We start from the raw sequence: 27,899 nt of genomic DNA on the forward strand, positions 1-27,899 counted from the left end.
TTACCTTACACAGTGAAATAAACCGTCCTCAAATCTGTATTTTGCCTATAAAGCTCAGAGTGCAACTTACACATGTGGCTGTAATCACCTATCTGCACCTATCTGTAACTATATTTTCATTGCCTTCTTCCTGGTTCCTTCCATGTCAGTGGGGGTCAACCACTTTGTCCCTGTCTGAACTGCCAAGCACCTCAAGCTTGGATGTATGGAGGAGACAAGCACTACTTTGTTCCATTCTCATACTCCTGTTGCTGGAGTAAGAAATGGTGTATTCTGCCCACTACTTTTACATCCTCCCTTACCGATTATGAGTTGCTACAGCTAATAATGAAGTCTCTCTCTCTCTTTGTGTGTGTGTGTGTGTGTCTGTGTGTCGCAGAAACACTATTTACTTTTTGTAAATAGTGATGTGAGTCCCTTGCCTGTTAAGGTGAGTTGCTGTTGAGTGAGAGTGAAACTTTTTACAGTAATGCTTTCAACATAGGTTGTTTTTAAGTCACATCCAATGATTCTTGCCCAGTGAATTTCTACATATGCATTGGATTTTTTCTTCTCTCCTCAGCAGCTCTCAATGCATCTTCAAAGCGCATTCTAAAGGGTCCTCAAATATTTCAGAGAGGATTTTGGGGGTACATGGAGAGCTGCAGTGAGGAGGAGAGGAAGACACAGGGTGAAATTCAACTTCACACTAAGGAGATCATTCTGTCAGCGAAACGATTTTTTGACTGCCTGACATAAGAATTTCCTCTCTTCTGCTGCCTGCTGTACCCTGCTCTGTAGTTTTTCCTGAGCTTCCCAAGCAGATTTGGGGATGGTGGGGAGCATACAGGGAAGAAAGTGGGGGAGTCCCATTATGCTACTAGGACTAGTGCAGCTTAGTTGAATCTGGCCCAAAGTCCTGTGGCAAAGGCACACAAATCCATTTATGTGATATTGGATGTCACCTATTGCTTTTACAATAAAGCTCCCACTTAGGTACCACTAAAGTATCAGTCATATGCATTTTTATTGTTTTGGGAGGCATTGCGGCTGAAAAGTGGTTTAAATTAAAACCAACAACCATAAAGGCAACAACATGGTAAATTATTTTTAAAGCATCAATAACAATTAATAATTAATTAATTCATAATTTTACATTTGGATGACTATATTCCAAACTAAGGCTGTGTACACACTCCATGGAATTTTTCCATTAGGACCTGGGGATGTTTCAAAAGTTTGTATATCTGGACCCACTTTAAGGATTTTCTAGCACAGAGGGTCTGCCAAACTAGAAATTAATGTTGTACTGTGTGGGAATGTATTAATATGTGGTCCCTGAAGTGTTGTTTTAAAATAAGACTAGGCTGGTTTTCCTTTGCATTGTAAAGTTGCCTTTGAGTTCTATCACTTCATATTTCTGAAAGAAGATTACATGACTGAATGAACTTCCATTAAATGAAAATACATGCACATAGAAAACTTGCATACCAATAGGGGCTCTTTTAATGTGGATTTGTGAGGGCGATCTAGGAAGATACAGAAGTAGCATTGTACATAGCAAAATCATAAAGTTATATCATAACACTTTTTGACTCTGGTAGAATAATAGGATGAAATCTGCTGGAGTAAAGCTCATTGATGTGGGTTTTCCAGGAAAAAAACTGAATTAGGGTAATCTGCATAAGTTAATTTGCATGGGAAAATTTTCAGTTTGGCATTGGAACCTTTTCTGAGGGTGATTTAATCCATCATGTTTATTTTACATATGTTTAGTAAAAGTTAAAAGCAATGAAACTGCCAAGCTTGCTTAATATGGCATTTGCGGTTGGCATCCATTCATAATCGCTAATGAATAGGTATTAGCAGAAAAATAAAGCACTGGAAAGTTTTCTGCCCTACATTACTGGTAGAGTTGGTAAGTTGTTTGACTGTATGGTTTTTTGGGACCCCCAGCACTGGCAGCAAATGTGCAAAGCAGGGTTTTTGTTTTGTTTTGTTTTTGTTCATCTGCTCCTGGACTGCATTTACTGCTGCTCTCTGTACAAGGAGAGGAGAGCTGCAGGATATTCCTTGAAAGACCAACCCCAATTGATTTGCAACCACTGGTCTTGAGGCCAAGACTTCTAAGTGGGGTGGGGGGGATAAATTTCTGGGCTGACGTGACTGTTATTATTTTTTATTAAATTTATATACTGCCCTTCATCACAAGATCTCAGGGCAGTTCACAGAATAAAAACAAGGTAAAAACACAAGTAAATAGCTAAAACAGAAAAAAACCCAATAACCATCCTTCCCAGAAACACATTTAAAAGGGTGTAGAATATTAATCAGCCAAAGACTTGGTTGGAGAGTAACATTTTTGACTGGCGCCTACATATATAAAATGAAGGTGCCAGGTGAACCTCCCTGGGGAGAGCATTCCACAAATGGGGAGCCACTGCAGAAAAGGCCCATGCTTGCGTTGCCACCCTCTGGACCTCACATGGAGGAGGCACATGAAGAAGGGCCTCAGATGATGAATGCAGAGTCTGGGACTGTTTGTATGGGCAGAGGCTATCCTTGAGGTCCTGAGCCATTTAAGGATTTTTAGGTCAAAACCAGCACTTTGAATTGGGCCTGGAAACTAATTGGCAGCCAGTGCAGTTGGGCCAGGTTCGTAATATGTTCAAACCGTCTTCCCCAGTGCTGCTGAGTTCTGCACCATCTGAAGCTTCCAAACCATCTTCAGAGGCAGCCCTACATAGAATGTGTTTCGGTAATCAAACCTTGAGGTCACTAGAGCGTTAGGCTATCCATGTCCAGATAGGGGCACAGCTGAGCCACAAGCCAAAGCTGATGGAAGGCACTCAATGCCACTGAGGCCACCTGTGCCTCAAGCTACACCAGATGGGTGAAGAGTACTCCCAAGCTACGCACCCGCTCCTTCAGAGGAATTGTAACCCCATCAAGAGCAGGCAACCTCCCATCCATTCGGTCTAGGGAGCCTCAGTTTTATCCGGATTGAGCTTCAGTTTGTTTTCCATCTTTTTGGTTTTTCTGGAGTGTTTGTACTTTGTGTTAGGCTAATGAGACAGATTGGGGATACTGTTGGTGTACTGCCCACTCTACTGCCCAACTGTCTCCCTACCTGAGCTGACACATATAATCTCTGACATTGCATTAAGAGGTCCCAAGACAGTTAATGTCAACCGTCACACAGAGGGGCTGTTTGGGACTTCATGGTCACCATGACAACCATGGAGCTGTCTAAACATGTTATTGGGTAACTTACCCAGGCACTCTGAGGTCCTTCTCTGGATCCCTCTTCTGAGGGAGACTTGGAGGGTGGTAATAAAGGAGAGGGCCTTTTCAGTTGTTGTCTCCTACCTATGGAATGTCCTACCCAGTGAGGTCTAATGCCTTTGTTGACATATTTTCAGTGCCGGGTAAATACTTAGCTTTTTTCACAGACTTCTGATGGACTGGGATGATTTTGGCCTACTGTTAGTGTGCTGCCAAAGCTTCTTATGGCTGTTACGAGGTGTGAGTGTAATGAATTGTAGGTGATGTTTGAAAATGTTAATGTTTTATATGCTTTTGAAACAAGATTCTGTATATTTATGTTTTTAAAGGTAGGTTGCTTGGAGACCTTTTAGTTAACAAGTGACTTAACAAGTCTAATATTTCTGTTCCATGAATTAACAGTTCCTTAAATCATTGCCTAATGTAGTGTAGTGGACGTTTCCCACTAGAGTTTGTGAGGATTTAAAAAAGAGAAGAGTGGCAGTCAGTTCCATAAAGGCATTCTTATGAATATTTTTAGCTCTAGCGTTAGAGTCTCTCTGTGTGGAAGGATAACAGCATGCGTCAGGTAACAGGTGGTCTGGCTGTGCTTCCTCTCCCTTCAGTGAATATCATGATAAAAGAGTGGGCCCTGCTGGGCTACTGCAGTAAAAGTCTTGAGAAGACAGAAATAAAAGGTCACTGGGCCGTGCAGCTTCCTAACTATTTCATTTAAAATTTTGTACTTAATATGTGAAAGTTTGAAAATTTGAATAGACTTTCTGTATCTCTGGAAAGAAGTGTGACCAGAATAAATTAATTCGATTGTAAACTACTCATTTCAGAGAATTAACAACATTCTAGCTGCCATATGTACAAAAACCAAATCCTGTGTCTGGTCTATTAGTCAACCACGCTTTGTTTAATCCAGGTTGGCATGCTGATGAAAAATCTGAATCCAGACTAGTGCCATACAGGTGGACCTATGCTGATAGAAAGGTGGCAAAACCTGCCCCAGTTCATACCATGAAATGGCCAGAGGCTAGGACAGGATTAGCCCCCATTCCAAACAACTCCTTGAATGCAACCTTTGTCTATTTTCTACATATGTGAGTGGCTGCCATTCACTAGTGTGGGGAAAGCAAAGTGCTGGACTTGGGAAACCATTGTGGACCCAGCCTGCCTTCCCTCACTAATACTGGGTGACCTGACCCTCAGTGACAGGGATTCTGCAGGAAGCTGCAGTCTCACTGTGTAAGGACTGCCCTGATAGTCATTGTGCTCCCTGGAGAACTGTGCTACAGCAGCCAGACCATCCTTTCACACAGCCAGTCAAACCTGGCTTAATGGCAGGCATTTTCTTGTTATAAAATATTTGATCAATTTATGGATATTTCCATAATATCATGACATTTGATCATATATATCTGATATTTGATCAGTTCGTGGATATTTCCGTACTATGACATGATTCTAAGTAGTGAAAAAGTGTTCTTCTTTTGTAGCAAATATATATTGTGTTTCTGTCCTGCCTTATGGTTGCCAAGAAATGAAAGATCAACCCAGACGTTATTTAAATTGCATTTAAAGATGCATTTAAAAAAGTCCAGTGTTTTTATTCTTTCTTCTGAGGACAGAAGGAGACGAGATGCACTGTGGGTATTGATACTTTTAATTTCCATTCCTACTGGGAACTCGGATTTCTGCAGTTATGGTGTACATTACTTCACTCTTATCTTTTTTTCTTCCCTATAGGCCATGTGTTTATACAGCGGGGTCTCCAATAAACAACAGGGCCCTTTTTCCATGCCAAGAACCGCCTGTTGCCATGTCAACATGGCAAGCTACAGTCCGAGCAGATGCATGCTTTGTTGTTTTAATGAGTGGTGAAAATGTAGCGGAACCAACAGAATCTGAAGAAGGTACAGCATGTATTTGCCATCTGAATGTATGCTACAAAATGACATTTAATAAGTGTTTTATATCAGAACAGAGCTTCTGCCACATACAGTAGTGCTTTAACTACAGTGGTACCTCGGGTTACATATGCTTCAGGTTACAGACTCTGCTAACCCAGAAATATTACCTCAGCTTAAGAACTTTGCTTCAGGATGAGAACAGAAATCGTGCTCCGGCGGTGCGGCAGCAGCAGGAGGCCCCATTAGCTAAAGTGGTGCTTCAGGTTAAGAACAGTTTCAGGTTAAGAACGGACCTCCGGAACAAATTAAGTACTTAACCCGAGGTACCACTGTATATGCGTTTTATATGCAATATAACACTGTGACACAGGATGGCGCTGTGGAATCCCATCTTTCCCTATTGGATTTCCCTGTATGACTTTACAACACATTTAACTGAATCACTTCTCTGACATGTCTAAATCTAGCCTATGTGCTTAACTGTTCTTATCCTGATTATATGCATGTTACTCAGAAGTAAATCCCACTAAGTTCATTTTGGACATTTTCCTCATATAGTTATTTATAACTGGAATCTTAGAACCTTCCTCATACTCTTTAAGATATATGGTGAAAATGTATGTGAATGATTTCTTTAACTGAAATCATGTTTATGAAATGCTACATATTTTAGCAGTTTAACCAATTCTGACATTATGTTGCTAATAATTTGGTTAAAAAATGTTCTGTGCAAATCAGTGCTAATTTCAGTGTCAGATTAATATAATATTTTAGTGGATTTTTTTTAAAAAAAAGAAAATGTAAAATCTTTTAAAATATTATTCTGAAGGCAGAGAGCAACAATCCAAACTTAAACCAAAGTCAGCAATATCATTAATTGAAGGGAATAATAATAATAATAATAATAATAATTTATTATTTATACCCCACCCATCTGGCTGGGCCTCCCCAGCCACTCTGGGCGGCTTCCATAGAAACCCAAAATACAGTAAAATATCACACGTTAAAAACTTCCCTGAACAGGGCTGCCTTAAGATGTCTTCTGAATGTCAGGTAGTTGTTTAACGCTTTGACATCTGCTGGAAGGGCGTTCCACAGGGCGGGCGCCACTACCAAGAAGGCCCTCTGCCTGGTTTCCTGTAGCTTTGCTTCTCGCAATGAGGAAACCGCCAGAAGGCCCTCGGCGCTGGACCTCAGCATCCGGGCAGAACGATGGGGGTGGAGACGCTCCTTCAGGACCGAGGCCGTTTAGGGCTTTAAAGGTCAGCACCAACGCTTTGAATTGTGCTCGGTAACGTACTGGGAGCCAATGTAAGTCTTTCAGGATCAGTGTTATATGGTCTCTGCGGCCACTCTAGCTGCCGCATTTTGGATTAGTTGTAATTTCTGGGTCACCTTCAAAGGCAGCTCCACATAGAGCGCATTGCAGTAGTCCAAGTGAGAGATAACCAGAGCATGCACCACTCTGGCGAGACAGTCCGCAGGCAGATAGGGTCTCAGCCTACGTACCAGATAGAGCTGGTAAACAGCTGCCCTGGACACAGATTTGACCTGTGCCACCATGGACAGCTGTGAGTCCAAAATGACTCCCAATAATGATAATACATGGCGGGGCAACATATACAAGAACTGTTAAATTAAATCAAATCTATTTCAATGCGCTTTTTATGAGAATAAGTGATGTAAAATATATTACGATCAATCCTAAAACAAGTTAAATTGCAATAATATACTTATTTTCACATATAGCACTATTGTTCCAAATGTAGAAATAATGTTGCTTCAAATAATATATTTCTGCATAGCTTGTGAACAGATTGGAATCCTCCACCAGTTATTTACATGCAAAGTTTTGTTTAAAATGTGCTGTAGGAACTGCAGGAAACTTGAGTCACAGTTCAAAGTCTTGCCAGTGTTTCTGCATACCAGTTGGACCATTTCAGTGCCACATGGAAATTTGCATTGCTTCCATGAATATTTCTTTCATTTCCACCCTAGGTGGTGCTGTGTCCAAGGGAGCCACACAAGGGCATACTCTTGAGACAATAGCACTAAAAATACTAGAGGAAGATGAGAATTTAACATTAAGGGCAGAAAGGCAAAGAAAAGAGAAAAGCTGCATCAGGAACAGAGAAGAAGACAATCAAGTTTAGTTAGTTAATTTTTTTAAAGTTCAATGAGTTCTTTGAAACAATAAAAGGAGGAATAATAAGAATTAAAATGAGAGATTAATGAGACTGCAAAAGAAAATAGGCAAATGACTGAATCCTTTGTAGTTTCAGGAAATAGAGTGCACAATAGGAATAGTACAACATAGGTATGTGAACATAGTTTCAGAATTTCTAGCTGTGGTGAGGACTTCAGCTGCTACAATCCACGAGTCCTGTAGAACCTTGATAATAATAAACTATAGCTTGGGTCATAGCAAGGCTTCTGTAAATGGAAGGGCTAGGTTCACAAGAGGACTTCGTTCATGAAGGGATCAAGATCCAGTGAAGGATCACACTGCTTGAAGGGGAGGGAGAGTGTCAGTTTTTACAGACTCCCCCCCCCCCTTCCTCTCATACTGTCCGGGAGACTTCCCCAATCCTGCAGAGCAAATTTTCCAGTGGCCCAGGGGGCTGAAGGGAGAGAGGGAATTAGGAAGGGTCACACCCACCCTTTCATTGAGGGGAGAATCACATGAATCAAGGTTTGCTCAGGGCACTCCTACTAGTGTGAACAAACTCAAGATCCCTGTCTATGTGTCAATAGGAAGGGTCCTAAAATCGTAGTTATCATTTCATAACTTTGAAGTGTTCACAACAGTTCATATGCATTTTCTTAGTAATCCTTACTGAGATGAACATTAACATAATTAAGCAACAATTATCCCCATACAGTGGTACCTCGGGTTTAGAACTTAATTCGTTCTGGAGGTTCATTCTTAACCTGAAACTGTTCTTAACCTGAGGTACCACTTTAGCTAATGGGGCCTCCCTTTGCTGCCACCACACAATTTCTGTTCTCATCCTGAAGCAAAGTTCTTAACCCGAGGTACTATTTCTGGGTTAGCGGAGTCAGTAACCTGAAGTGTCTGTAACCTGAAGCATCTGTAACCCAAGGTACCACTGTATTTCAGAAGAAAAATTGAGGGTGAGAAGTAGTGACTTACCCAGGAGTCAAACTCAGCATGATGGGAGAATCCACATTTATTTAGCTATCAATTTACATCTAGAATTGGGGGAAGCTGTCTCTTATATGCAGCAAATGTTGTGGACACATGTGAATTTAGGGACATTTCTCCATTTTACGTCACTGTCTACTTTGGCCCTAAGGCAGCCTAGTAATTTATAATAGATGAACAATTTGAACCAGGGACTTCCTGGTTCACAGCTCTGTCTCTAAGCCACAATGATAGAGTAGTGCATAGCAGATGTGGTGGTGGTATGCAGTATGTAAGCAGCTTTTCTCTGGAATCTCTTCGTGAGGAGAGAGAAAAAGATAAAAAGAGAAACAGCTGTTTTATGAAACTTCACATGTTGCAATTTCACTCCTGATTAATGTTGCTGGTGCTGCCTGCAACCTAGGTGTTTTATTCTATTTAACTGTTTTCATTACACTGTAGTGCAGGATTGGTAAAACTATCCTGTTCTGTTTGCAAAGCTGTGCACTTAAACCACTGTTTAAGTACTAAACCCCCTGTTTTCTTTATACTGTTTTCTCCCTTGTCATCTTTTTTGTTTCGGATCATTGACTCTCAGTTTGGATGAGTTTTCTTCAATTGTTATCTCTCATATAATTTCAGTTTACTGTTTGACTTGAAAATTGCCACTGTGGCCACTTCCAGGCAACCCACTGAGCATTCATCATGATTTGTTTGTATGGAGATTAGATTACATTGACTATTTAATGAGGGTTTATTCTTATTTGTTTGTGGAGAGGTTAGATGACATTGTTTTATTCCAATTTCTAGGACATTTTCTCATCACATTCCTTATCTCAAGAAGTGAAATCTTTTTGAGAAATGATTTTGTTTTGCTAGACCTCTTAATCAATTACAATTGAATTTTATCAACACCCTCAATTTGCCAGGAAGTGCTTGAATCCTGCCCCCAAATATTGACAGTCTGGAAGCACCCAGTGTTTATTTTGTAGAATTTGGGGGAAGTATGAATGAGGGAAGATATGGTAAAGCAAAATGCTTTTAGTCTTGGAACCTGTGTGTTGAAGCTGTTGAAATCCAGTTGAAACCAACTCATATGTGCACGTATAAGTTGATTGCACAATATACTGATTTTGTTTGAAAATCACTGTGTGATTTGAAACCCCTGTCTGTAGTGTTGGTTGGATCTGTGATGGCTGCTTCAGATGTGCAAGTCTTCATTTGGTATTTCAGTCATTGCGGTCATGCATTTGTGAACTAGGACATCAGGCTTCAAGGACAACAGAGCTGACCTGTCGGCATTCAGAGACTGAGAACTACTTTGGTGCCTCCCAGTTTACTGGATCTCAAGATTAAGGAAAAATCCATGCTCCCTTTCATCTGTTATGTACAAAGACAAGTTTCAAAGAGCAATTGGTTAGCTGGCCAGATCCAGTTCCCCATACCTGAGATAAATGATGCTTGAGAAATAGTTACCTCTGATGTTTAAAATTCAACCGTACTATAGAAAGGAAGCTATTAGAGGGTCCTTCTTGCTTCAACCCTTAGTATCAAATTGAGTGTATTGGATTATTTCTATAGAACCAAAGCTATTAAAATGGAAACAGGTCTGATTGTGGAGATGTGAACGCTACCATGACACTTTTGCCTAATATTTTCATGAAGTGAAAGGCTTACTTTTTCAATATTGTACTAGACGGTGGAAAAAATAACTTCTATATAGTCATAAAGTATGATTTTTTAAAAAACAGTATGGTTGAATAATAAAATAACAACAAGAAATCTAACCTTCAGGCCTGGTGGGAAGTCGAATCAGAGAACAATGTGTTGGATTTAGCAGCTCAAGTGCCAATGCAGAGCATAACTTGTGCTCTTTTTTTCATAGGTGTATTAAATTGGTTTTATTATGTGACCATGCCAATGCCAGCATCTACATTCACTATTGCTGCAGGATGCTGGGCAGAAGTTAAAAGAGAAACTTGCGCAACTGATGTTCAGAGGAATGATGGGCTCTTTCCACTGTTGTCAAAGGCGGATGTCAGGTCGGTGATTACAGTCGAAAAATATGTACTTTAGAGAGCATTCCATTTTTTTCTGTTATACAAGAAAATGAGTCATCATAGTCAAGGAACAATAGCAGAACATGTTTAATCAAAGCAAAGGGAAACCATATAAGAGAAATTACTCCAATGGGCAAGGATGAGCAAAGGCATGTTGCTTATGTTGAAAAAAAAGAGAGCATTCTTTGAGTAATAGAATTTGTTTCTACATGGATTCGCTGAAGTATGTGAAAAGTGAACTCCTAAACTATGAACTATTCTTTTGTCTTCATTATAATCCATTATAATCTTGTTTTTAAGTCACTTAAGTTGCTTTTGTTCAAAACAAAACACTTACAGTTAACATCTGTATGGTTGCAAATGTTCTATTTGCATTCATAATACTAAGGAGGTGCTCCTTAAGTGGGCATCCTTTAGTTCAGTAACAGCCTACTTTCTGAGACTCTAACTCTGGATTTTTTAAAATTCATAGAGAAGCAGTACTGTGTCTTTCTACCCATGTTTTCCATCCTTTTTCCAATTCAGCTATGTCTTTAGTATCCTGTTTCTAATAGTTGCTGTTTGTTCACATATTTGTAGTATGATAGTCTCACAGACAAACATATTGCAGTTGTGATACATTTGTTTTTAATGTTTTTGAGTCTGTAACAGATCATCAATTTCATGGCAAGATTTTGTTCAAAGGATTTTGAAATACATTGCTTTTAATATGTTCTGACTGTATACTATTCAAGATTAGAAACATCATTCAGAACATCTTCACGCAATAAGAATTTATTATCCAATATTCTACAGATGATAAACAGGTTAAGAGTCAGGAGTGAGCTCTGCTCTCTCTTTCCTTTCTCATGTCTGCTTTAGCTATGCCTTACTGTTCTAATTGCATCAATGCTGACCAGAATTCTCATCTTAACAACAGCTTTAAATGGATTTGTGAACCCTGGTTAAGATGGTTTATGTTTAGCGTATTCATGTTCTCTCCAGAGCATGGAGGTATTGGCAATAATAAAGAAGAACCACCCTCCTTTTCTGATAAATGAGCAATTTGGGTGCTGTTAAAGTTGTAAATATGGAAAGGAAAGATGTGTAGTTTAAATTCTGTAGCCCTGGAACAGAAGTACATCATAATTTTTACCTATAGGGTAGGTTTTAAAAAAACTAGAAGTTATGTTTGGATTGAAGAAGAACAATCCTGGAAACAGAAGTATGTATCCATGTAGTCAGTTATTCGGAGCAATAATGTCCCTTTTGTGATACAAATGAAGGAAGAAGCTAAGAAAAGAAGTGTGACAGTGATACATATGGATTAACTTTCAGGAGAAGCTTTCTGCTTAGAAGGATATGGAAACAGGGCATTAGCCTCTGATAAGCAGCAAATGAATCAACATGAAAAACATAAACCTAGAAAACACCATCATGGTCAGTTGTGCAACAATTTGCATTGAACTATAAAATATTAGACATGGTTCTCATGGGATGCCTCAGTCTCAGATATGCCGTGCATCTGACCACTCTGGGCAACTTCCAGCAAATTATAAAATCACACTAAAACATCAGCCATTAAAAACTTCCCTATAAAGGGCTGCTTTCAGATGTCTTCTAAATGTCAGATAGTTTCTTATTTCCTTGACATCTGATGGGAGGGAGTTTCACAGGGCGGGCACCACTATCAAGAAGGTCCTCTGCCTTGTTCCCTAAAACCTCACTTTTTGCATTGAGGGAACTGCTGAAAAGGCCTCAGAGCTGGATCTCAGCTTTTACAAAAGTACGTAACTCAAAAGCAATTTATATTCAAGCCTACATTACATTAGTACCTAATGAGCCTGAGGAACTAGGAATTAGGAATTCTTGTAGTATGTGAAGGATGTCATTCCAACTGATTAAAGTAAACATCAGTTTTCTTCTTAGGATCTTGGTTTTTTCCTATATATGCCTGATTTTTTTGCTTCATCTATTTTTTCTCTTGTATTATTCTTTAGTAACTATACCTGTGTGAGAACCAACAGAGATCAGTGGATGGCATATTAATTTCAGGTCTTCAAATATTAATTTAGACTTGAACCCCTTTAATGACATTGAGCATTGTTTTCTTTTATTTTTTTAATCACTACTAAAACATATTCTCAAGGTTGTGGTATATATTGGAAAGTGGCTGTACAGCAGAGACATTCCTACAGACCTGCAGACTCAAGCAAGTAAGCCAAGCCACATGTTATTAGACCAGCTTGATGTGGAAGGGAATATTTTAGCAGAAACCCTGAATATCAGCAAAATGTTAATCTTTATATTGAACCTTCTTAAGAGCAGCATATTTCCATGCCATCCAATTTTCTCAGCTGGCAGTCCCATTTTTTTCCACCAGAGAAAAGGATGTCACATAGAGGAGGGTGAAAGGTTGTTTTCTGCTGCTCCAGAGAAGCGGACACGGAGCAATGGATCCAAACTACAAGAAAGAAGATTCCATCTAAACATTAGGAAGAACTTCCTGACAGTAAGAGCTGTTCGACAGTGGAATTTGCTGCCAAGGAGTGTGGTGGAGTCTTCTTCTTTGGAGGTCTTTAAGCAGAAGCTTGACAACCATATGTCAGGAGTGCTCTGATGGTGTTTCCTGCTTGGCAGGGGGTTGGACTCGATGGCCCTTGTGGTCTCTTCCAACTCTATGATTCTATGATTCTATGGTTCTATGAAAATAATTGGTCTTCCTAATGCAGCAGGCCACTTCTGGTTATCCGTAGCTGCATTACCTAAGTATGCTCAGAACTTTACTTACTAGAAATAAGATATTATTTTTCAATTTCAGGTTGTTGGAACAGACTTGTGGTCATCTGCCATATCCTTGCCGCTTCCAAGATCCTGCTGCCACTTCTCAGGTGGTCATTCCTCATCGTGTCTTTGCTCCTCAGTGCCTTAATAAATCCTGCGAAGAGGTTCTGCTGCAACTGATTCCTCAGTGTCTCTCAGCTGCTTATGATCTCCTGGGTACCCATCCTTTTTCTAGGCTTGATGTCTTGATTGTTCCACCCAACTTTTCCAGTCTTGGAATGGCCAGGTATTGAGATTTTTCTATTTTTCAATGCATGTTTACTCATCTGCTAATTCTTCTCGGTATCTACCTTGCTCTGTTGTCCTTACCAGGCAGAAGAGCATTGTTTAAAATCCAACCTATATTTGCCGTACCTGCTGTACTTCAGGAGATGCAAGACCAGTAGTAGTAAATCATAGCTCAGCTGTAGCCATTTGGAAATTGAAAATGTGTTTTTGAAAATTATGACTTCGTTAAGATAAAGAGAAGCAGTGGAGATAGCAAGGACCATGTCTACTACCTTTTGGCTGTTGGAGGCTAATTAATGGCCAGATAAGATAAAAGGTGGGATATAAATGTAATAATAGGCATATAAGTAATGACTATATCAACTGTTTAACTGCAGTGTAAATTACTATATTTGAAATATCTTCCTTCAACATATGTATCAGAAGGAGAGCAATGATAGATACCAATTATTCCACTGGTGTTAGCAGTGTGCTGTGCTAGCTGATTTATGGGAACAAATATAAAACATAAGGCCACAAATGACACCCTTAAAATATAGGCGTGTAGTCTGGAGGTAGTGAGCCTCTTAAGTGAAAGAGATCCTGTTCTGATTTTGAGCACCCTGAAGGAATCTAGTTAATGGATGGTACAAATGATTCACATAGACCATCAGTTATGTTTCTTGGGCTCTGCAGACACAAAAGAGCTATTCAGGGAATTCTGAAAAGGGAGCACAAAATAGACCTTCCCATTGGAGCTGTTACGAGGACAGAAAGGATATGTGGAAGCATTGTTTATATACTTATTCCGAGATTCTAATACTGGTAGCTGGTGGCAGTATTGGGTTATTTGAAATGTTATGTCCTAATAAGCACTTGGGTTTTTCCATATTTTGACAGAACTACTAATAGCACTGTATTGTAAACAAGGAGATTCCCCTTCAGATGATGATTTATATGTTATTTCCATTTATAGACTGCACTGAAAGATCTCGAAGAGGTTTACAATAGATAAATGCATATATATTGTACCTAGAAAGTACAATAAAACCGTGTCAAATGATTCATGACAAAATGCAGAAACAATACCATGTACATAAACATAATACCAAAATAAATAAAGCTACAGCACCTGCAAGGCAATATAATATAAAATTTCAATCAACACAACATACATATGGTCACTTAATTTCACTCAGCACCTATTTCACACAACCACTACAATCATTCATTACCTCCATCAACAACTCATACATAATTACTGACATGTAGCCATATTACAACCCACATACAAAGGTCTGCTGCTGAGCCTGATCTCTGAAGCGCTTATAAACTCATGCTCCTAATATTAGGAGTGCTAATAAATAATACTCCTCTCCTATCTCTCACCTGTGAGGGGCCCATATCTATGAGAGCAAGCTCTTGCTCTGGTGGGTATAGAGCAGGGGTCAGCAACCTTTTTCAGTCGTGGGCCGGTGCACCGTCCCTCACCGTCCCTCGGAACATATATTTTTTGGGGGGAGGGGGGAATGAATGAATTCCTATGCCCCATAAATACCCCAGAGATGCATTTTAAATAAAAAGGACACATTCTACTCATGTAAAAACACACTGATTCCCGGACCATCCGTGGGCCGGATTGAGAAGACGATTGGGCCGCATCTGGCCCACGGGCCTTAGGTTGCCTACCCCTGTTATAGAACTACAGTACTTCTATCCACTCCCAGGTTCCAACTGTATAATCATAACATGCATAGTACTGCACAACCTCAGCACCTGATAATCAGCACTGGTAGCAGACACAAACATCAGCTTCTCATTCAAGGTAGCCCTGAAGGTCACCATAAACTCAGATTGTTGGGGTTTTTTTCATATTTTGACATTGATCATTGATTTGACTAAAGTACAGACTATAGGAACCATGGTAAAATTGATTTATGTCATTACACACTTGGGAAAACAAGGTTAATGTTCTGAACAGGCAAACCGTTGTTAATGCATTTGTTTCCTTTTGGGATAGTAAGACTGTTTAACTACTTGTGGCTCATAGGTCTTTGTATGTAGTATTTGTTCAAGATAATACAGTGCATGTTCAGATAAAATAACAGGTGAATTCCCAGCATGCTGGTAGGATATAGTGCAAGTGGGGTGTAATTGCATCAGAAATGAGTTCATGGTGCTTTGCACCAAAGCAAAGTAATTATGATGGAAGTAAAACCTGATTAAATTTAGAGTAAAGTGCTACATGTGAATGTGTCTTTGTGCATAAGGAAACATTTTTGTGGTTATTCTAATAATTCCAATTTTTTAATGTCTCAAACAGGAAGTGAAAAGAAGGGCACTTTTCCATGTTTCTTGTGCTGTTACATACTGTATTTTTCACTCTATAGGACGGACCCGACCATAGGACACACCTTGTTTTAGAGGGGGAGAACAAGAGAAAAAAATTCTCCCCCTCTCTGCGCAGCGCCCCTTCAGTGGAGCGGCAGGAGAAACAGAGCCCCTTCCATTTCTCCTCCCGCTTCGCTGAAGGGGCGCTGCACCTTAGCTGAAGGGGCACCTACCCTTCAGCGAAAGGAACCCAAAGCCTCTGGAGGCTTCAGGTGGCTATCTTTGAAGCCTGGAGAGCGAGAGGGGTCGGTGTGCACCTACCCCTCTTGCTCTCCAGGCTTCAGTGAAGGTAACCCGAAGCCTCTGGAGTGCGGCGGGAGCACTCCCACTGTGCTTCGGAGGCTTCGCGTTGTTATCGCTGAAGCCAAGGAGCCTGCATTCACTCCATAAGACGCACACACATTTCCCCTTAATTTTTGAAGGGGAAAATGTGCGTCTTATAGAGCGAAAAATATGGTAAGTATAAGATGCTTACATATCGGACTACTTTTTGACACCTAAAAGTGTGTGTGTGTGTGTGTGTGTGTGTGTGATACACACACACACGTATGAACTTTATAACATCATGTTCTTCTGGTTGATGGTGCAAGATATTCTGTACATCTAATTCCTGTCAGTCCTTACTGTAACAATGCAATGACATCAGTTCAGATATGCTCCTGTATTCCAGCACTCCTTTACTACTTTATGTATTATTTTGATGCAGAAAGGATGCTGCGCTATGTATTTATTTAATCATCTAGCTGGCCTATCTGCAGTAGTATAAACATAACGCAGCCTGCTGGCACAAAGGATCTGCTGTTCTGAGAATTCTAATTGTACTCCAGCCTGCCAGAGAAGGAAAGAGCCATAAATTTTCAGTCATTATCTTTAGATTTGGGATATTGTATGTGTGTGTCCATGTACGTCGGCAAGTCTGTTCCTCATTAGCCTTGTAGCTACTTCATTTTTAATGCACAAAAGTAGTACCATCTCTTATTTGAGGGGGATGGTTATCTCACATTTCAGAGTAGGAAGAAATGATGGTGCTTCTTCCGCAGAAGAGCTTAATTAGAGGCTTGAGGTTGTATTTTCCAGCGGCCACCACAGCAGATTCAGCAGCATTTTCTTTCAAGACCTGCCGACGCCTTTTAAAGGAAAATCTTCCTTTGAAATCTTACTTATATGTCTTGCATGTATCATCACCTTATGTTTTTAATTTGCTATGGACTTTTATATGGTAAGAGAAACCTGATTACTTATTTTAAAAAAATAATTAGAGGCAGCCCCGCCTGCTTCTAGATCTTAAATAGAAACTTAGGGGTGGGTTTTTTGTTTTGTTTGACAATGCCTAGGTTCGTATTGCCATCAGCCAGTGGTTCCTTTCAAGTCAACAGAACAGTGAATTGAAATTCCACAGTTGCTGTTTCCAGCATTAGCCCTGTTCTCTTGCTCTGCATCGCGCTTCCTATTTTCAGAGGCTCCTTGTACCCACTGGTGCCTATCACAAGCAAATGTTTAGATGTGTTCTTCATGAAGCTGGAGGAAAGTGTCACAGTTAAAAAATAATAGTGTAAACATATTTTCCTTCTCTGAATCCAGAGATTTATTGAGTTTTGTGCTTTGATTGTTTCAGCAACATTTAATTAATTTAATTAATTAATTAACCACCTAAATCTTCCAAGTATCTCAAGGTGGTGTACATGGTTCTCCTCCACCCCATTTCATCCTCACAACAACCCTGTGAGGTTAGGCTAGGCTAAGAGATGGTCTAAGGTCACTCAGTGAACTTCATGGCTGAATGGGGATTTGAATCCTGGTGTCCTAGGTCCCAGTCCAACACTCTGACCATTATGTGTTTTTCTGTAGAGCAGTGATCATTTGAGTTGTAACCAATTGTCTATGTAAGATGCTAAAGCCCTTGCTACATGCTCTGGTTACCTGCAGTGTTTTCTCTAGATGGGGCAATAGCAGTGCAGCCCTGTAGCAGCTGTTCATGCACTCCTTCTAGTGGTGCAGGAATAAAACTGCTAGCACATTTGCAAAACTAAGCAGAGTCCAGTATGGTTTGAATCTCCCATTCCCTTGAAAGCGAGGAGAGAAAAGGAGATCGAAAAAGAGAGATACTGTATGCAGTTCTTGTTGAACACAAACTGGTGTTTTCCTGGAAAGAGCAACATTGGCTTATCCATGTGGTCTTCCCAGGCTTTAAGGTCCAGTATAGCATTAAACTGATGACAGGAGTGGGGACGAGGGGAGCGTTGACAAGTGTCTGCCAAGTTTTATACATCTCTACATTTAGTAATGGCTAGAAGTAATTAATTAGACATAAGGTAGGAACGTCCCAGAAAGATAACAGCAGCTGACTGTCAGTATAATGTAGGGATAAATAGTAACTACTATTCTTGAAGCATTCATTATATATTAGTAGCAAACGAAAAGCTAACATAGGCCCTTTGTTGTATCAATCATATGAAAATTCAGTCAGTATCTAGTTAGGACATTAACTCCAGTGTATTCCAGATGCTGGCTTAGTTTTTTAAAAGGCTTGCCTAGAGGCAGGCTTTAGCGTTCTTATTTTGGCTTTATACTGTGTTCTTCATCAAACATACAAAAATGGTTTAACTCCCATTAAAACTAGTTTGAGATGTTTAGTACTCAGCATATTCTCTGCTACTCATATAACTGCCTCAAACAGAGGGTGGCTTCAGATATAGAGAAATGGTGACAGAATGCCTGATTAACATGGCATTAATTGTTTGTGCTTCCTGAATCAAGCATACTGTTGATGAAGTCAGTTTTCTGAATGCTGGATCTTATGTACTACCCATGCATAAGAGGAGAGTTATCAGCAGACTAGGGGGACCCTAGGAAATTAGGAAAATAATCCTAGTTGGGGAGAGTGGTAAAGTCCAATACAGCCTTATGAAGATAAAGCATGTTCAGCTGCCACAAAACATTGGCCAACTATTGAGGAGAGGAAGTGAAATGGAAAACTTGCTGGGAGAAGAATGGAATGGAGTCCTGAATAGGAGCACTCCACACTTCGACATTTTGTAGTATACAAATTGAGAACTTGTACATTGCTGCATTGTACATGAACATGGGAAGTATGAAGCAACAGGGAAGATATACTCTTTCCTATAAAAGGCAGGAGAACTAGAGTGATTGGGAAGAGTTTTATTGTCTTAAAATTGGGGTTTGGAGTAGAATTTCACTAGGGAAGTACCACAGTGTAGAGTGGAATGAATTTGGTAAATAATTGGGTGGAGTGTGGTGAAGGATGTCCCCTAGATTAGAGGCACAGATGCAGAACCCTCCCTATCTCAAATATTCAGGGTGAGTAAGAAACACATTAAACACTTCAGCAAAATAGAATAACATTCCATTGCATTATAATATAACCATTGTAAGTGGTCCAGCATCTGATGACCACTTAAAAGCCAGTTCCAAAGAGGTTGACCTTTTGAAAAGGCTTCAAGCTTGGGATCTGCTTAGGGAGGATCTGTAACTTGTGGTGAGGAAGCCAGCCCCTGAGAATGCATCCTCTCAAACTTTTGCTATGTGGACCTCATACATAGGGGAAGGGGCACTAGTTAGTGGTTTACATGCTGAAGATCCCAACTTCAGTTTCTGGCATCTCCAGTCAAGTCTGGCACACACTTCTACCTGGAAACCCTGGAGAACTGCTGCTAGTCATTGGGGACCTCTCATATTAATGATAGGATAAAATTGAAATGGCTTTAGGGTGATTGTTGCGGTCAACATGTAGATAAGGGTTTTGGTTCCTTCTCTTCTCTTCTCTTCTCTTCTCTTCTCTTCTCTTCTCTTCTCTTCTCTTCTCTTCTCTTCTCTTCCCTTCCCTTCCCTTCCCTTCCCTGTTTTTATTTTCACATAGTATTTCTAGTATCTGCTTATACCACATTTCTTCAGAAATGTGACTACTTTGGGTCTTCACTTCATGAAGTCTCCACCTACTGCCTGCAAATCTAGCTCATTATCTTTCCATTCTCATGTCAATTCCTGTTCAGAATCTTTTTGTTTTCTGCTTTAGAAATGCCAGTACATGTTTCAGAAGCTTAAGACTTTGATTTTTTTTTTAAAAAAACTAATATTACGTGGTGGCTCAACTGCATTATGAATACCTTTTAATTAGTGGAATTTCCTTGTTTCCCACTTACATAATCTCTCTACTTTTACGTAACATATAACTGATACCTAATGCTGTAATGTGTTTTTAATATTCAATTGGGAGCCGCCCACAATGGTTGGGGAAATGCAGCCACATGGGTAGGGTATAAATAAATTATTAGTATTATTATTATTTACTGATCTAGGACACAATTTTTTAATTGTGTGTGAATCACAGCTGGTTGGTTGCTGCAGACTTTTATTTGCCGACTGTCCAATCATTAGCTTGACTCTTTAAACATTCCGCAGGTCATGTCCAGAAGTCCTTTTTTGGGACAGTCACATTCATGTGGTAAACTGTTTTTAAAGATTACTATGACAAAGTGATTCAAGGGCTGTCATCATTTACAGTATGTGAAGTGATAAAAGTGATGATTTGAGGCATGCCTATTCATATTATCTGTAGGAGCATTATGAGAAAATGTTCTACCTCTTAGCTAAACCTAAAGTCAAATTTGCTACCTCTTTGGAAATGGCCCTCCACTCAGTTGTCAATTGGGGATCAAAACAAGATTTGGAGTACATCAAACACACAATATTTCCTTACCAGCATGCTGAACCACTTAGCCCATAAATGTGTAACAGATGTGTTTTGAGTCCAAGTCTATCATAGGGTGGAACACACAGTAATTACCTTCTGGTGGAGCTAAAAGAAAGATGTAGGAAAAATGAGGCTGTTATGATTGAACTCAAGTTGTGAGATCATTGCAGTGATGCTTCTAATTGGATTTCAATTTTTTTATTCAAGTATTTCCAAAACTTCAACTTTTTTTAAAAAACAACAACCTTCAAAAACAATAATATATAGTCCCTGAAACACATTTGAACTAAATCTAGTTAATGGATAGAACAGAAATTTTGCAGGTTTTCTCATTTCATAACCCATTATTTTTAAGAGAGAACCTCAGTTTAAATTAGAACTTTTTGAACAACTGAAATCTGTGGAAACAGCTAATTATAACCCTGTTAATGTGGATCAGAGAATTGAACAAATAACCCTATTGGATGCCATGGCAAAATGGAAAAAAATCAGTTATTTTTAGTGTGTCTCACTTGCAAACAATTGACTGTCCTTTTAACTGAAAATATTTTTCTTTTCTCCCTCATGTTAAGTGGGAGGTCATAATTTATAGTCTTATAGGGAGCAGAGAAGATTAAAATATCAACAAAATATGGATTGCACCAAGATCCACATTGCTTGTCCTTCTGCAACTACACAGTCTCCCATCTAAAATCATTTCTGTGTGTTGCTTGATAAAGTTGGTGGAAAATGACTACAACTGTTAACTTCACGTATCACTGGAGATTCCAAGTTCTGGGATTGTGAACATCTCTCAGGATTTGTTGAAATCTGAATTGGGGTTAGAAAAAAAAGTGGACAATGACGTGTCTTCTTCATCTCAGATACATATTGTGTCCCATTCAGATAAATCTTGTAGCTCTAGGTATCCTGCGTTTTTCAAAAGTAATTAATCTGTTAAGAAAGATTTATAGACTACTTAATCACAGAACTGTTGAAGCAGTGTGCAGTACCTAGTTGCTATTCATACCTTTGGATGTTATTGCCTAACCAGGAAAAGCTTCAGCACAAGTAACAATTAGAGTGAGGGAAATACAAAGGTATAATTTACAATCCAGAAAGCTGCATGTGTCTACTGACCACCTCACTTCTTGAAGCAGCAGACACTCATTCCATAAAATATTAGATACTGTTTTTGAGATTTCCTTAAGATAGGGTGGGAGGTTGAGAGATAGGACTGCTGTTTGACCAACACAAATCGAAAGGCTTTTTCTTTTGATTTTTGGGTGACATTGTGTAGTTAAGTATAAATATGCTTACTCAGGACTAAATTCCATTGAATTCAGTGCACCTTCTGAGTCAATTTGCATAGGATTGGGTTGTACTATTTAGTGGTATATATGTTGCATTAATATCAAATGAACTGTAGAATTATTGCTTTTTAACAGGCATTTCCATTGCCTCTGAATACCCTTTTGTAGTGTCAAAACATCCTATGAACATTACACAGACTCTTGGTTACACTTTACTTGATTATATCCCCTGCCATCAGTTCCTTATATCTTCTTTTAAAGGTGTCAAAGCCTTTACTTGTTTAAGGGAGCGGAGTGTAAGATGAACACTACATACTTTGGAGTGGACCTTCATAGTCTAAAGATCTCTTTCAGAACAAGAAATGTTCTTTCTCCCAGCCTGAATTGTAGAAAATGTGCTCAGATTGTAAATAGGGACCTTTGTGGTACTACTCTAGAATAATGGTTGTAGTCTATTGCATTTTGAGACTGGAATTATAGTGGTGCCTGCTAGGATCGTTACAATTAACATTGTACAAGTGTTTTAAATATTTGAACTTTTATTTCAGTCAACATTGATAAATTTGATCATGAATGAAAATCCTATTGAATATACACATATTTTTAAATTGATAGAAACTCATCTCTTTAAAAATATGAAATCTACATTGTGACTTTGTTTATGAATTATTCTAGAATATAGCAGCATGGCTAATATGTATATATGTGCAATCTTATGAAGTTCATACTAACACTTTGCTGGTTCTGATCCTTCAAGAGGAACTGTCAATATGTTACTATTCTTTCACCAGCTTTCATGAGTAGGATAGTTATTTTAGTCTGTAGACTAGGGGTGTGAATATGGGGTGATCATTACCATCTTGGGTGAATAAACAAAGTTTCTTGTTTAAAAAAAGCATGTGTCACTACAGTAGTAAGATTGTCAGCAATGTTGTTGATGGTAATGAGTGGTTCCAACAAAAACAAAACAATGAGGAAAATTTTGGAATATAAGTATGAAGATGACAGCTCACACCTTGGCCTTGATAAACAGTTTTATCCATAAGTGAAATCTGAAAAATTAGATTATTCTCATAATATTTAGAGCTGTATCTCTTTTATTATTTCAATACATTATGGATCTTTTCAGGTCAGTTTGCACCCTCTTGAGTCCAAATAGAGCAAAAGTTGTGAAATGTCTAGCCCCAAACTAGGTAGCACGTATTTTTTACTTTTGTAGGGATGGGGGGGGGCAGAGAAGGTTGTTGCGTGTGAAAACTATGAATTATTGGTAGAGATGAAAGGATCTGCCCAATTTACTTATGTCAATTTTTAATTTTTCCATTCTTCACTTCAGTTCTCTACATTTCTGCAGCAATTTGTGACCCCCTCCCAAAAAAAATCACCATGAAAAATATTTAGCATTTTAGTGCTAGGCCACTTTCTCTCATATACATACTTTAGCAAACATTGATTGGAGAACTACATAACAAAATTTTAGAAGTGTGAATTTCAAACAGTGACTGTATTTTAGTTCTCATATTGTTTCAAAAAGTGTAAATTTGAGATATTCAGCTTTAAATATGAACTCAGTTGAATTTCTCCCCCATCCCTAACTGGTGGCCAGAATGGCTGATTATTTTCCTAGGGCACAGGAAAAGCTACCTCATTTATTTGCTCCAGATATTAATGATCACCCCTTCTGGCCAATAAACTATCTATTAAAGCTCAGTTCTCAGGATTTTGTGGCAGCTGGTTTCTGTATTAGGGGCCATATTCCATGATCCACAAGACAGTCTCTGTGTAGAGGCCAAGATGCCCTGTGCATTATTATCCACGCCTTGAATCCTTGTTCCCAAATCTAGCAGCTTCATGAAAAACACCTTCCATGTAGTTAGGTTCTTCTGTTTAATTTTTGCTTTCATTCTCAGCAATATATTGCAGCATTCATTTCATGGTTTTTCTCATGGGAACAGTGCAGTTTTTAGCCTGTTTCAGTTGGCACTTATCACAGCGGCCAACTAGAAGCTGTGCAAGCACAGAACTGCTGCTGCTTGTCTTTCATCTTAGTCCCTGTTCTAGTAAGAAACGAAGGGGGGGGGAGAGAAGCTAAATTTAAAGTTAGAAGAATACAATTGGAGCAGCAGCAGATTTCAGGATATGGAAGGAAAGCAGCACTGCCACATTGTTACTCACAAACAGGTGCATTTTCTATAAGTGGGGTAACAGTTATGCACTTTGTATGTAGTAAAAGGGATGCGGGTGGCGCTGTGGTATAAACCACTGAGCCTTGGGCTTGCCGATCGGCAGTTCGAATCCCTGCAACAGGGTGAGTTCCTGTTGTTTGGTCCCTGCTCCTGCCAACCTAGCAGTTTGAAAGCACGTCAAAGCGCAAGTAGATAAATAGGTACCGCTCCGGAGGGAAGGTAAATGGCGTTTCCGTGCGCTGCTCTTGTTTCGCCAGAAGCGGCTTGGTCATTCTGGCCACATGACTCGGAAAAACTGTGAACAAACGTCAGCTACCTCGGCCAGTAAAGCGAGATGAACGCTGCAACTCCAGAGTCGTTTGTGACTGGACTTAATTGTCAGGGGTCCTTTATGTAGTAAAAAGAAATTCTGCAAATATATCAAAATTGAAAATGTACACACACAAACCTAGAAGAGGGACATAGCAGAGGTCTTTATGACAGCAATACTTGAGTTAATAGTAATCTGATAAAAACCCTTTTGAAATTGTAACTGTGACCAAGCAAAGAAGGCAGCCGATACATAATTATAGAACAGAACTGTAGTGTTGAAGGGATCCCAAGGGTAATCTGATCCAACCCCATGTAATGCAGGAATTTCAACTAGATCATACATGACAAATGACCATCGAACCTCTGCTTAAAACCCTCAAAGGAAGTTGGAATCTAGCAATATTGGAAGGGCCACAGGTTCCCCGTCCCTGCTTTGCATGATATGATTGAAGTAACAGGCTAAGTATGTCCTGGGACTCCCTTTGAAAGGTTTCCCATCATATGTATCAGCCTGCCTGGCCACTCATTTGCCATCAAGTGTTAAATAGAGCAACAATTTATACTCCTGTTGGTTAAGGCTAGAACTTGCACTACTGTTACTATTTTGAATGCTAATATATGATGTTACAATAACCAAGTATTTGGAAAGCTTCGTTCTTTGGAGGCTAGTAAAATGGTACAGTCAAGATCATTTGACTGTATTCTTCATTGGGTTGGGTTATAAAGCAGATAATTCTGCAATAAAGGCATGCCCTGAGCCAGTGGTCAGATTCAGAAGTAGAATTCAGACATTAATGGAATTCCACAGTTCTGTAATGGCTTCCTTATTAAGTCCAATGGAGGGAGCCATCTTGGTTATGTCTCTCTCTGGGTTCTGCAAACTAAAAATTACAAAGTTAAAATTATAACTTTTTACATGTATGCATGGTGCCAGCATATCAACTAAATTCTGTTTTGTGTTAAGCATTAGTGATGAAAATACATACCCACTGGACTGAAGTCAGTGGATTCATTCTTGATTTATATCTCCAGTAGGAAACGGAAATGAAATGTAGCCAAAGATTTCTTAGCAGGACTGCTAACATATAGGATTTGTTTAAATTGGATGGTTTTAAGCTTTAACCGTGTTTATATATTGATGTATGTTTATATTCATTAAAGCATTCACTTCTATCCTGGACTTCAGTGCACACAATGTTAATGCATATTTTCAGGAGTAAGTAAACATTTGACATCCATTAAAAGGATGGTAATGCTTATAACAGTACATCTTTATCAAGAAACAATTTATGGAACATATAGAAAACATTGCTGTGTAAACTTTGTATACTAGATGTCTATGTGGACAATATATATATATAAATATATTCTATTTTATTTACATTTCAGTTTTAAAAGTGTTATTCTATTTCTTTCATAATCATATTGTTTTTGGAACATTTTACTTCCTTTTCTTTCATGGTTACTTCTTTGGCAGGCTTGACTGTGTTTATGCTAGGTAATAAATGCAGGCTTCCTTTTATTCTGCCAGCCCAATAGCTCCCATTGCAAGAATCAACAGCCAATGACCTTGTGTCAGTTACTGCTCTGCACTGTCTCTCAGGTGCCAGCCTAAAGTCATTTTCTGTTTTCCTCCATGTTTCTTGAAACAACTTGTCAAATTTGTGGAGAGGGGAACAGGAAATCTTTTCATTTCACCTTTCTCCTGTCTAGCACACCCTCTTTTTTGCAAACATACTTGAAGCGAGTGATAGTCAGTGTTATTACTTGTGTTGGTCTGTTGCCCTCCACTTCTCAATTTGGTTTTTAGGAAAATTGATGTACTGATCATAGCTCTTTAGCCTGAGATGCGTACAGTGTTTTCTTATCGTTATCTGATATATTGGTTTCTAATCATGTAGATTTAAAAAAAGAAAAGCATTGCACATAACTGTAATTCAGTGATTATGTATATATGTATAAAAAGTAATTCAAGCTTCAGATGCTTTTGTGTTGTTGGATAAGTTGATTATGGAACCTCTGAAAAGGTTTGGTTGGGAGAGATGTTTACATAAAAATGATACCTAAAGAGATTCAGATACGTTTTTGCACTTGGAAGTTATCCTTCTGCATTTGAATTCTGAAATACAAATGGAAAAATACTTATCAAAGTTATGGGGGAGAAAAACTTTTGACTTGTGACAGCTGCATTTGTTTATAGATTTCTATCTGTAAAATCCCAGTGTAATTTGATCGCATATGGACAGCTGTTTGAATTCTCATATAAAACCATACTCCAAACAGTTTGCCTCCCGCTTGACAAGAATATGATATATGTCAGAGCAAACATTTTTCTTCACAGTAATAATTACTTTGGTAGCAGAAAACAGGCTTGCTATTTTGTATTATTATGTTCTGATGTGGTCCACTTTCTTGTTTGCATTCCAGCACACTTAGCAATAATTTTAAAAATTTGTTTTAGTGTGGCTCATATTATGATTATAGCCATAGGTATAATCATATAAAGGTAGGTAACCTTCCGTAGGGGTAATAACTGACTGCATTGCTATTTTTGTATTCCCAAAATTCTTCATTCAGTGGAATCCTTTGAATTCCAGTTTTATTTTAGATATATAACAGGTTTATAGCCCATAAAGTTGCAGGTATCTGTATGTTTAAAAGGTAAATATGAGGGTTGCAGTTGGTTCCTAAGTCACAGCAGAATCAGAACATGTGACCTAGAATAATACAGAAACTCCTGGTGATGATAGCAGTTAATACATTTCAGCTGTGTGAGCAGTTTGTAGTGATGAGGCAGGAACAGAAGCAAGGGGCAGGCAGTTGAGAAAGTATGTCGGTGAGTAGTTTGATCCAACTAAGAGTGAAGAGTTGCTCAGAGTAAATAGCTGGAGAATGTTCTGAGAGCTTATAGTGGAAAGTGAAGCACCACTGGTTCCTTAAATCTTTTGGTAGGCAGAGATCAAGTTTGCAGTACTTACAGAAGTTCCTTCTGGCCTAGCTGCCAGGGTATTCAAGAGGGTGGAAGTCCCAGGGCCAGCAGAGACCCCAGACTCTGGGCTTTCTTTTTCTTTTAAAGTAAATATCTAACACTTGTAGAATGGATGCTTATGAAGCAAAATGTGCTGGGACAGCTAATTACAGGGTGTGCTTGGGGGAAGGATAGGGGGGCTCCATTGGGGCTGGTACACTGGCCTTGTGTACAGCTTCTGCTGATGGGGCTGGTTAGGTGAAACCCACCCTATATTTTTTACTAGATTCAGACAATATACATAGAGCTTCCAGGTTCTTTTGGAAGCAGCTTTCTGGCTCATTTTGAAGAAGTTTTTTTTAAATCTTTCCTCGTAGAAAAGTGATTGTTGCCCAGTGAAATAAATTAGAAATCCAGGATTTTTCTTCAGGTATAGTGCCTCACTCTGGTAACGAGAGTGCAGCTTCTGAGAGTTCCTTCTACTGCCCTCAGCTTTCTCTCTGCCTTTTCCAACTTGCAACTTCCTCTCCGTCATTTCCATTCCCTGATGGAAGAGGGTTATTCCTCACTCTCTCATCCCTCAACAGATTCTCAAAGATAGGTCTTCACTATATTATCTCATACCATATAATGCAATTTGTA

The 27,899-nt window shown here is 39.1% G+C and overlaps 1 protein-coding gene across 18 annotated transcripts in view; it reads left to right on the top strand.

Moving 5' to 3' along the window:
* The window catches only part of AOPEP (aminopeptidase O (putative)), a 179,395-nt gene that overhangs the window by 9,491 nt on the left and 142,005 nt on the right, over nt 1-27,899 (top strand). For all 18 annotated transcript variants that reach the window (XM_083403418.1, XM_083403405.1, XM_083403408.1 and 15 more), the window contains 3 exons: nt 4,999-5,165; nt 10,193-10,349; nt 13,168-13,416. In XM_083403418.1, the coding sequence (XP_083259544.1) occupies nt 4,999-5,165; nt 10,193-10,349; nt 13,168-13,416 (573 nt within the window). The remainder of the gene's footprint in view (nt 1-4,998; nt 5,166-10,192; nt 10,350-13,167; nt 13,417-27,899) is intronic.

This window comes from Podarcis tiliguerta (genome assembly GCF_965153285.1).
Source record: "Podarcis tiliguerta genome assembly, chromosome: 11".
NCBI classification, from domain to species: Eukaryota; Metazoa; Chordata; class Lepidosauria; order Squamata; family Lacertidae; genus Podarcis; species Podarcis tiliguerta.